General features: G+C 35.9%; 1 protein-coding gene across 1 annotated transcript in view; it reads right to left on the bottom strand.

Annotated features, from left to right (window-relative positions):
• The window catches only part of Tmtc2 (Transmembrane O-mannosyltransferase targeting cadherins 2), a 1115694-nt gene that overhangs the window by 130998 nt on the left and 971845 nt on the right, over positions 1 to 12851 (bottom strand). The window contains exon 5 of the mRNA XM_069834199.1: positions 785 to 870. Within this exon, the coding sequence (XP_069690300.1) occupies positions 785 to 870 (86 nt within the window). The remainder of the gene's footprint in view (positions 1 to 784; positions 871 to 12851) is intronic.

Here is a 12851-nt window from a genome sequence, read left to right as displayed (position 1 = left end):
ATTGTCCATACATGCAAGATTTTGAGCGTCCCGTATTGAGTCTATGTGAGACGAGGTTTTTTGGTCATGAGTTCAACCCCGGGTGCTAAAATGTACAGAAGGGTTCCAAAGTTCACTCAGCCTTCTATCGAATATTGAATTTCAGGACTTTCCGGAGGTAAAAGACGATCGGAGCCTGGTGCCGACCATACTACCTCATTGTAGTGTCAACGTCATGAAATCATGCCGTGCCTTCATGGCGTGTACGTTAACCTTTACTTGGCTTATAGGCTATATTTTTCTGAACTGTTTCTATCCTATTAGGAAACTTGACAATATTATTATTATTATTATTATTATTATTATTATTATTATTATTATTATTATTATTATTATTATTTGCATCGTTTTCCATAAATTGTTACTTCACAAATTTTACATTCAACAATATGAAGTTCATTAAATTAATTTTTAATTACGACTACTTGTTGACTAAACTCTATTTAGTTGTCCTGCTGATGAATCTTAGAATGATTGTGCATGTTCCCAACAGAACTGCATTCTGATTTATTATTATTATTATTATTATTATTATTATTATTGTGTAATCTGTATATAGTTCTGCGGTTAGTTGGGTACGGCAATTTCGTATACCGTATTGTACGAAATCACTGAAGCGAAGCAATTGTTTGACCTGCACACAGAGCGGAATGCAGTCAGGAACAATGTGGTATATCGCAGAGCATATCGAGATTCGACTTTGTATCGCAATCACAGGCTCCAATAGATATGACTCAGTACTCACAGGCTAGCGTCGGTCGGTACTGGATGGCTAGCTGGTAGCTCTGTATGGCCTCTTCATACTGTTCCCGTCCCTGGAGCAGGATGCCCCTGCAACAAGCGAGAAAAAAATTTTTAGAGACAAGCTATTCGATATTGGTGACATTAGGCCTATATGGTCAAGGGTATATTTTATTAAATGATTCTAGTCACCGACGTGGCTCAGTCGGTTAAGGCGATTGCCTGCCGGTCTGAAGTTGCGCTCGGGCGCGGGTTCGATCCCCGCTTAGGCTAATCAGTTGGGTTTTTTCCGAGGTTTTCCCCAACCGTAAGGTGAATGCCAGGTAATCTGTGGCGAATCCTCGGCCTCATCCCGCCAAATATCATCTCGCTAACACTAATCTCATCGATGCTAAATAACCTAGAAGTTGATACAGTGTCGTTAAATAACCAATTAAAATTAAAATCAAATGATTGTCTCATGTGAGAATATTTATCACTTGAATTAAGAATGGGCAGTTCTTAATCGGTAAATTTGCACGTGTTTGAAAAGCGAAGGCCATAGGATATTGTAAGTGGGAGGTTTTATTGCATTAACCATTTGTATCGGCGGTCCCCGTGTTTGTGAAGTTTGGGATTCGGTAGATATTTAAGCGATGAATGATTTTAAGTTTTCCAGGTGGTTGGAACCAGCTTATAATTGAGGTAGCTTTTTTCATACTGTCTCTTCTTTACTGAATCTTTATCCACTTTGTTTTTAGACTTCCCAGTGTAACAACGTGTGTTAAGAATATTAGTAACGTTACCATAATTCGTTGGGAGAGTCGTGATGTTCTTAAACGAATATAAGAAGACATATTGTCCTACAAAAATAGGATCAATTTAGGATTATTTTAGTGTTTTTAATTATCTGCCCCACTTTGCTCAAGTCTTTAGTGTTACTTCTCTGATAAATTTAACAGTCGACGATATATGCAATTAAGGGGGAAAGGAACTGGTTACTCTACTCCATTATATTCTGACTTAGTTGGATCATGAGCGATGCCTTATTGATGCCGAGAGATTCCAACCAGTCTTCAGACTGTTGACTAAACATACAAAACAATATTATTTTTCTGATGGCTTAAATGTGGTAATATATTTTCTTCTACACTTTAAGAGCGCTCTTACATAGAATCTACAGCACTTAGACCTGTAACTGTCACTTTTGCGTATGCCCTTGAACAATGAATTACGTAGAGGCAAATCATTTCAATTCTTTGATTACGGTAATTACCAGAGACCGGAAGTTCAGGCATTATGAATCATTAAAATATACAGGCAAAAAGGCACCATAAATAACTAAAATAGGCAGGCAAAAAGGCATTATAAACAGCTAAAATTCGCAATAAAAGGCAATTACAAAAACCTTGTACTTGACCCACAACCTTCCGGCGGCTTCCACTTTTCACAAAGGGATTTCGGCAGCAAGAAAAGCTTTACATAAGTCGAATGCAAATTGAGATTTTTGACTCGATGTTGCAATTACTGTTGGAAGCAAAGAAATCTTCTTCCCAGTAACCTTGGAAAGTGCATTTTTGTGTTTGGTTGTACTGATATGTTGCGATATGAAATATTTAGCTATAGTCGCGACTTTGTTATTCCCGGCGTGACTCTTCCTCTTTGCTTACGTCTTAGGAAGTGAAGGCTCTATAAAGTCTAGGTAGGTAGTATCGTTCGCCATTTTTGTTCTTTCGTTGCAGAGCTACCATACGAAGAATCTATTTGCCACACCGTTAAACATTATCATGTCGTAGCTCCTATGATAAACACACTGTAATTCAGCAAATAATTGAACGGCAAATAACGTCCTCGTGTGCTTTCTGCGAACGCCAACGAAAGAGCCAAAATGGCGGGCGATTATATTAAGTATTTATCGAGCCTTAAGAAAATGAATAATGTCTTCACCAGCGAATCACAAGACGCACACGTTTAAATGTAGCCGACCTGCAACGCGATTGGCTGCCGGAAATTAGAGCGACGGGACTATAGCTACAACAAAGTCGCAATGAAAACTGAAAGAAAAATAACCGTTAAAAATAATGTTAGACCCGCACTCATTGTTGCCTTGTCAAATAAACACAAGCGATAATTAAAATGCTTACTGTTATGCATTTTCGTACGGCAGCACTTACTGTTGCAAAGAGAATATGAACTGACTGAAAGACAATATTATATTCAGTGAAGTCACTTTCATTGTAGCGGTTATAGAAATAAATTAAAATATACCTGTAGGCAACTTGTAATAATAAATTAATAAATAATAGATAAATAATCAAATAAAGGCAAAAAAAAAAAGCATTTATTTTGTAAATTAGACATTTATATTTAAAAAGGCAGAAAAGGACAACATAAAACTGTGACGTTTCAATCACAAAGGTATAATTCGTACAGATTTACTTTCAAAATGAAGATAGATTTAACACATTTAAATAGGCATTCTGCCAAAGTTTCGGTCTCTGGTAATTACTTTTCCTTACTAGCGGAAATACAGGATATGACCTTCCACCACCGCGCCGCTAATGTACAGCTCTAGTTCACGTCACCCTCAACTACTCAACTGTGTTCCCGTATGGGCACCCTCCAGTTCTGCATTGTCAAAGCTGGGAGTATTCATGGTCGGCCCTGCTCTAAGGCAGTGATGTCAAAGCAAGCGCATTTTTCTGACCTTGACGTCGTGCGCGGGCAGCAAGCGCTAAGTATGGAAAGAGGAAGGGTTGTGTATATGAATAAGCAGCCTGTTGGATTAAGAAAACAGTGGTGTACAAACTTCAAACGGAACGCGAAATTTTATGTCATTTTTTATATGGCTTCTTTCTGTTTAATATTATCTATATTGTCTGTAAAATAAAAGTACTAACACTGATTTCTTAATATTGCACTTGTGTTTTAAATCTTAATAACATAATAGAGAGTTAAGAAGGAATATTCACTTAAATTCCATAGTAGTATAATATTATACTGTATTAAGTGGATGAAACACATCATATATAAAGAAAGTGATATTCCAAGGAAAGAGAGTGAGTATGACATGATAAGTTTGAATTTATATTGATGGTATCTTAGCCTTACAAAAGTAATCAATAAACTAATCAAAACAATATTACAGTACAAAGCAAAGTTACCTAGGTACTGTATCTGTTTTAAGTGTAACTAATATTACATAACAAAACTCTTATCGCATTATGCTTTTAAGGTGATATTTGTGAGCAACTTCCTATCATCAGAATATTAAATTATTTTCTCGAAATCTGTTGAAGCTATAGAGCTGACATTTTTACAACACACGTACCTTTTGCTTATGATGTAACAGTAGTTGCTTTGTTAATTCATTTCCTTACAAACAATTTCCATGCAAATATTTTCAAAATTTTCAATACACTATCTTCAGTAATACGTATATACGTTATATTAGATTTACGAAAACATTCTGTAAGGCTACCAAATAAATAGGCCTGCATCTGAAAATTTCACTTTTCTATACGAAAAGTTGAGAAAATATTTCTTTTGAATAAAAAAATCAAACTTGTGAAAAATGAGCATTAAAATTAAAAATTACATTCTTATAATGCACTTATACTTCTCAGGCAAATCTAAAAATTAACATGGATACAGTTTTAATAAGTTCTCTTCCCTTTATCTATTGAATCAGTGCTGGCCATCCCTGAATATAGCTCGACCAAGCGGCATATACCACCTCTTTCGTCTGTCTCTTTCCTTTCCGCTGTAAAGCGCTCAGGCTCTCCTGGGCTCTAAAGCGCGCGCTTGCTCCTGTGGGCATCAATTGACATGCCTGCTCTAAGGCATCATTCAATACATGATATAAAGATGATGATGAATTATTGTTTAAAATATGTGCTGGAGAAAATATCTTGCATTTACGTGACATTTCCTACTGCTTTCATTTTTGTCTGAGGTATACAATTTCCGTAAAGGAGAAATCCATTTAGGCGGGCGCGCTGCACTCGAAAACATATCCTGGTGCTGGATTTAATGTGGAATTTGCATGACAGAGCGCAATTGTACGGAGTGTAAATCAGCGAAATGCTCAACACAGACCTTCAAGGTAAACAGAAATTGATAACCACTACAAAAGACCTTTAATTTCTTGTAAGTGACTCTGTTGAAACCCGTGACATGACGCTGATTTCCTGCAGCTATAAGTCGATACAAATCTTTCAGGTCTGAAATTTATGTTTTCGTTACACATGGAAATGTAAGAGAAGGCTATTTAGGCAATTGGCTTTATTTTGCGTCCGTAGAATCTTCACAAGTATTTATCAAATTCTGTTTTGTGATATGGCATTCACTTATTCTTGTTAGAACTCACTCACTCACTCACTCACTCACTCACTCACTCACTCACTCACTCACTCATTGTAGCTTTTTGAATATATTTTACTTAAGTAGTTTAATATAATAAAATATTGATTTGTGGTGTCAGTGATATAATTTGTTTATCTTAGGTTATGATATATATATATATATATATATATATCAATTTGTTTTATTAGATTTATTTTTTTTATTTGTTCACTCACTCACTCACTCACTCACTCACTCACTCACTCACTCACTTCAGCAGTGTAGAATATTGGTATGTTACTATCTGTGCTGTGTTTAGTTAATATTGAAATAGATGTAAACGATGTGGATGGTGGTGGTCACGATATGAAAATGACGGTGATAACGGTTATTAATGCCTATGATAGAGATATAATGATGTTATAATCAAGATGTAATTATGATGTCTTACTAAGGTAGTACTAATGACAGTGCTGGTGATGGTGTCGTTATTGATGGTGTTGGTAATAATTACCATTGTCGTAGGTAGTAGCTCTAATGCTGTTGTTGGTGTTGAAAAGAATATCGTGATGATTCGTTGTGGCAGTAATATTATAGTGTTGCTGGTGTTTGTATTGATGTTGATGGTGTCGGAATGATAACCATGATGGTAAGTGGTATTAGTATGGTAATGATTATCGTTATGGTTCGTGATAGTGTTAATGTTGATGTTTATGGTGTCTACCATGATGGTATATGATGGTGATAATGGTCATGATAATGTTGCTGGTACTACCATGATGATATACCTATAATGGTCGAGATGGTGTTCTTTTTAATGTTTATGCTGTTGATGGTGACTACTATGATGGTTTGTGGTGATGGCAGTAATGGTTGCAATGATGCTGGTGTTGATGTTGATGCTCGTATTATCGTAATAATGGTTATGATGGTAGTAATGGTGACTGGGCTATATTCAGTGATGGTGATGCATAAATCATCAGTATCAATTAATGTCTCGGCGCATCCGAATTATAGTAATGGAATCAAATTGGAAGCAAAGTCAATACAAAGAAAGAGAGAGGCGCCGACTGCTGGTAATTTTGTTGTGCTTCGCGTGATGCCAGAAAGTGGTGGAGCGTAGCCCAACTTCACAGTCTTGTTCCAACTTCATGGATAAACTCTATATCCTGTCAGAATAAATAATTCTTGACTGAGTGAAAAATGTTCGCTTCCCGACGACGCGCGTGACGGGATTTGGGGGCCTCTGGGAGCTTTTTAGTTTTATCACCATCTCTTTTTTTTTTATACATTCAGTGACATAGCTCCAATAATGACAGTAATCCTGCAAGAAATAAAACCACGAATTCGGTTTTTTAACCAGTATTGGCTGCACAAACATTGTCCGTGTTAAAGATTTTTTGTCCCATTTTTTGAGAATGAAAATACATGTTTGCTAAATAATCCCTGCATAAAACGCTTCAACGAGCAAAAAATTGCCTGTTAAAATAAAATGTGACCATTTTGGTGTGTTTGACAACGACTGACGCTTATGGATTAAGTTATTGTTGCACAAACGTAACAGCCCTACACAGCGCAATACTATCTCGTATCAAGTTATATCTGCATACTGTTGATTATTTCATGAGTAAACACCAATCCAGGTCTGGACATAAAGGCTACTTCCCAATGTATGATATATTGGGGTAATATTTGTTTCTCTTTGTATTCAGCTGAACTTATTGTGTAAATTTTAGGCGTTTGATATGCGTCACAGATCGTTATTTACCAAACATAAAATTCATTGCAAAGTACCAGACCCCCAGTCTTTTCCGCAGCTATCAGAAGTTCTTTCTTTCACAGAGAGCATAATTAAATATGTCCTTGGTAAGACAACTTCTTTCGTGTCAGTTACATGTTTGCACAAATATCTTCTGTAGTGTTTACTTTCAAATTGCACCAAGTATAGAGAAAAATAATTGATACTGAAAATAATCGATTTTAGGATTTTCACGAAATATATACGTTTTCGCCATCTTTAATAGGCTACGGAAGAAAGTGCTTTTGGGCGTACTTATCTGTGAACAGATATTTCTCATAAACTGTTGATCGGATTTCGTTCATATCCAGCATTTACTAGTTATGGTAGCCAAGAATGATATACTTGAAATCCACACCTGTGGAGTAACGGTTAGCACGTCTAGCTGCGAAACCAGGTGGCCCGGGTTCGATTCCCGGTCGGGGCAAGTTACCTGGTTGAGGTTTTTTCCGGGGTTTTCCCTCAATCCAATATGAGCAAATGCTGGGTAACTTTCGGTGTTCGACCCCGGAATCATTTCACCGGCATTATCACCTTCATCTCATTCAGACGCTAAATAACCTAAGCTGTTGATAAAGCGTCGTAAAATAACCTACTAAAATATACTTGAAGTATAGTAGTAGGTAATAAATTTAACAAAAGTGTAGTGTTATTTACTTAAAATCCAAACTATACTATCGAACTTATTGCGAAGATAGTGAAATGATTTTCTTTGTGGCTTATTGTTAAAATAAACTGGAAAATGAGGAGAGCATGTTTATAGTAACTGAAAGAATGTTTCGCCAAGATAAATTAATTGTTGTACAGAGCGGTTCGCTGTTAGGTTGTAAACTTTTGTTGATAAAATCGCTATTTATTTATAGTTTGCCAAGAAAATGTATACACACATTCCTAATATTGTGTAAACTATTACTCGTCGCACGAATGATTGCCGGCGGCCAGAAGGCGAACTAAAGCATAAACACTGGATCGTATCGTATAACCCAGCGCCAATGCCTCTCTCGAAATCGGCAATCATTCGTGCAACGAGTTATACAATCTGCTCTGACAAGCAAACATTCTAATGGGGACTGATAAGAAACTTGATTTTTTCACCATATTATTAATGTCAAAAGAAATGCTTATACAAATTTTGGCCACTCGAACGTAATTACGAGGGCCATAAAAACAAGTTCTCCAGGGGCCGTTAACAGAAAGAAAACACAATTTTATTGAAAAAAATTATTGGAACAAACACAGCAATTGTTGAGCTATTTTTCAACATATTCCTCACCAGAATTGACGTATTTGTCATATCATGGGATCGACAGAGAGGTGCAGACGGCTGTCAAACGCTGGTTCCGATTCCAGGCGGCTGACTTCTACGACACAAGGGTACAAAAATTGACCACATGGTATGACAGATGTCTCAATTCCAGTGGGGGATATGTTGACAAATAGCGCAATAATTGCTGTATGTGTTTCAATAAATCTTTCCTTGCAATTGTGCTTATTTCTGTAAACGGTCCCAGAGAAAATCACTTTCTGGACGGCCTCGTAATTGCGGTCGAGTGGCCAAAATTTGTATATGTATTTGTTTTGACATTATTAACATGGTGGAAGAAAAAACATAACTTTTTATCTGCCCCCATCAGAATGTTTGCTTGTGAGCTAATGTTGAAAATGGCCCTCGCTGCTATCCAAGCACATTTCTGCTCGATTCTCCATATTTCGCAATAAATTTCTTCAGATGTCCTCAATTTTTTTTTTGCATTTCTTTTACATGCAGAATGTGGAATATTAGTCTCTCTGGAGCATTTTCGTAATTATTTTAATGACGATGCTTCTAATCACACAGTTACATCCTTCATCGTCTCTTCAAACATTTTCCGGCTTTCTGAATGCTGAATGACAAGCCTTTATGTTTATCTTTTTTACTAATTTCTATGCAGGGTGGAAGTGAAATAACCTTTAGATTGAAAGGGACGATAGGGTACATGTAAATGAATAGAAAACCTATATTAGTACGTTTTGTCATTAAATACACAGTTAATTAGAAAATTAAGTTTGAAGTTTCAGCATCCAGCAACATCGTCGCTAATACTCTCTACTCGTGATATAGATGTAAGAGGTCAGCGAACTAGGTGAGTCTCAGTACGTAAGCTGCATCTGCCAAGACGTTGCCACTCGTTCGCTTAGAGCACTGACTTGAATTTAAAGGTTTTTAAAATAAAATTTACACGATAACCGTGCGTGCTATTAAAATACGCCAGAGGGATAAATTATTCTTTATTAGATTTCCTATCGACATGGACAGAACTCACGATCCTACTCCCAATAGTTATCGAATAATATATTGTTAAACATTTGGGGGAAAAAACATTTTTTTCTGAAAAAAAAAAAAACTACCAGTATGATGATATAGATTTTTGTTACATACAATATAATCAATTCGCTCTGGGACTCTCCAAGGCTATTTCACTTCCACTCTGTATACAGCCTTTTGAATGTATCTCTTATTACACAAATGTAGTCCGAACTGACCTATAACACGCTTTAAATGAACCCGTTTGCCTATATTTACGACTTAGGTATACGCGCTGTTCGATTGTGTACATATTTGTAGCGTAACAATACAGTTACCATTGCCAATATCCTATGAAAGCAGAATTAGTCAAGGCCACAGGAGAAATCCAAAACTGTTACGGGAGAGCAGGTCGTATTTTACGTATTATGTGTACATTTTCTGGAATTATAAATAAATGATTTTATTTGCAAAAGTTTGGAGCCTCTACCGAGCGAATCACACGGTGTGTCACTTTTCGTTGCGAATGTCAAATTTTATCTTAATTTTGTTAATATAGTTTCTCTGAATCACAGAACTGTTTTATGTGATATTATAAAATTGTTAAAGATTGGAAATAAGTGATACGTTACCTTCTGTCCTGCATTTCATTTATTGTTACGTGGAGCGTAGAAGCGGTAAGTAAAATAGACAAGTTGCATGCATCTCCACCCAAGCGTTCCGGTATTATGTTACAGCGAATACGTCATTGTTATTATTGGCACGCGTGCCATAATAAGCTGATTAGCACGATATTGGATGTAGTAGGCCTAACAACCTGTTTATAATGCTAGGATATCATAAATATAATTTGCTACGAATCTATTGGAACAGTTTTTCTCAGTTGACACTTTTCTACAAGTATTAAGGACAGAGAAATTTGCATAATAATAATAATAATAACAACAACAACAACAATAATAATAATAATAATAATAATAATAATAATAATAATAATAATATGGAAAAAGAAACCAGATAGCCTATCCATCACAGTCTAAACACGCCTTAATAGTTTGGTTACAAATTTTCATGGAGTTTATGATTTATTATTATTATTATTATTATTATTATTATTATTATTATTATTATTATCCTCATAGTACATATCGAAATGCAGCCACCGGTGTAGTTCAGACGATAGTTGTGTTAGCAATCTGATTTGGACCAGGATTGGAGCGTGGGTTAAATTTCCGCTTGAATGTTTTCATGATTCCCCCCCCCCCCAAGTGTATGGAAAAGTCAGGTAATGAAATGGTAAATCCTTGGCGTATTCTCCCCAAATACCATGTCGCCATCATGAATTCCATCGACCTCATCCTTGAAGTAGATAGAGCGTCGTTAAATAACCGAATGCGTGTCAAAATGTAGCCTATATATGGAAATTCATCCTTTTTTTTATTACTTGGTTATTTAACGATGCTGTATGAGCTACGAGGTTATTTAGCGTCGATGGGATTGGTGATAGCGAGATGATATTTGGTGAGATGAGGCCGAGGATTCGCCATAGATTACCTGACATTTGCCTTATGGTTGGGGAAAACCTCAGAAAAAACCCAATCAGGTAATCAGCCCAAGCGGGAATCGAACCCGCCCCCGAACGCAACTCCGGATCGGCCAACTTCATCCTATGCTCATACACATCCTCATATTGCTCTAGAAGCGAAGTATCTCCAGACAATATGGATAGGTGTACAAAACAAAAACCTTCTGAAGTTATCGGAGCATGAGGATTGTTTAATATTGATGTAGTGTCGCATAAGGATGTGTAAAATAATTTCCTTACGTTTGTATTTTCGGATAATGTTTTTATGACCTAACGGTTTTCAGATAAAATTTGTATCTTGATTGGATTTATGTAGGCCTAATAATTCTGTGATTACATGTAGATATAGAAGCACTTCATGAGTGCTTTCATAAAATATTTGACAAAGAGAGTGTAATTGGATCTGCACTATTTACTGTTTTGTAAAATATAATTTTAAAAAGCATAAATTCTATTTTAATTTTGTCGATGAAATTACTCTAGTTTTTTTATGGACTGAAACTGTGATTAATCTACGTTTATGTTTCGTAGTAATAATTGAAGTATTTTTTTTCGGAAATATTCATCTGTTAACGGAGTCTGCATGAATCTAGCATCAATTATATTTAATATGTTTACATGATCCAAATATAACGTAATGTTGAGCAGCATAAACCTCTCTTGCTCAAAGCACTGATAATTTTATGTCGTGCTTTGCGCGTGTGTTCTGCTTTTGTTACGTCGACAATACCGAAATCAGGTACACAGAAACGCGCACCGACTATTGGACGAAAATCGTTCAACTGGATCTGTTAGTGAACATTATTTTACCAATGACAGTGTGTAAATTGAAAGCTATTGAAATTCTACGTACGGACTGAATAGCTGGGAAGATAGCTTTGAAGCGGGTGGGAAGAGAGACTGCAAGATAGCGCCTTACGTATTTCCTTTGTTTAAACACGAGGGCTGGATTATGATCCATCATTAGCTTTGTTTGCGATGCTTCTTTTTTCACGATGCGGATTGAATTTTAAAAGATTGACTCTCCTGCAGAAAGAGGGAGTATGCTGCGTTGTCTGTTTTTAATTTACTTTGCAGTTACTAGATTTACATATCTGTCCATAAAACAAGACCGTAAAAACTCTGACATACGTTTTTACGTCACGGTGCTAAGGCCTTTTGAAAAATCCATTAGCTTTCTTAATGATGCTGCCTGCCTGGAAGGTGAGACATTGTTTCAAGACCAGGGGTAGCCAATTTATTTGAAAACATTACTCACTGGATGAGTTCCGTCTACCCATACTGTCTTTTAGAAGTTAAAGTTATAAATGAGTTAAAAAATTAAGGTGGTAAGACAACGAAAAAGCATTCGACAGAGAAAATGGAAACGAACTATTGGAGATTATGTATAGTTGTAACGTGCCAAATAATTTAATAAATGAAATCCATTCTTTCTACGGATAAACTAAAATTAAATTATTGAATAATACAGATAAAACTAGTGAGTTGTACTTTAAGTTGAGCTCCATTCCAAGGCTGTGTAATGACTCTAGTCTTATTTAATACTTACATGAACACAATTTTAAATGTTTGAAAGAAAATAACAAAAAATTACATTAGGCATAAGTAAGAGATGTTTCATAGAAACAATCTAGTTCTCCGTTAACCTGAATTTACTCGTACTAGCAAGATCGGAAAATGAGTTACAGAGAAATGTAATGTCATTTAAATGCAATGCAATCAATGAGCCATTTGCTTTTCCTTCAGACAAGTTGTCTCTCAATCGATCAATAAATACAATCATTAAGTCAATTGTCTCCCCTTCATATATTTACATGCGTCACATTCAAACAGCTGTATCTCCACCCTCATTGAAAATTGGACACACGTTTATAATAAAACTTAATGGATTTTTTACTCAGAATGGACCGTACCATCACCGCCTGAACACCTATATATACAGTACTATACTATACTATACTATACTATACTATACTATACTATACTACACTACACTATAGGCTACTATAATGCTTAGTATATAATATACTACAGGCCCAATTAAACAAAATATCTAAGATTTTGGGGTTATAGAAATGCAA

The sequence above is a fragment of the Periplaneta americana genome, chromosome 9, assembly GCF_040183065.1.
Source record: "Periplaneta americana isolate PAMFEO1 chromosome 9, P.americana_PAMFEO1_priV1, whole genome shotgun sequence".
NCBI lineage: Eukaryota > Metazoa > Arthropoda > Insecta > Blattodea > Blattidae > Periplaneta > Periplaneta americana.
Note: the sequence above shows the minus strand (reverse complement) of the source record. Positions and strands in the feature narration are given on the sequence as shown.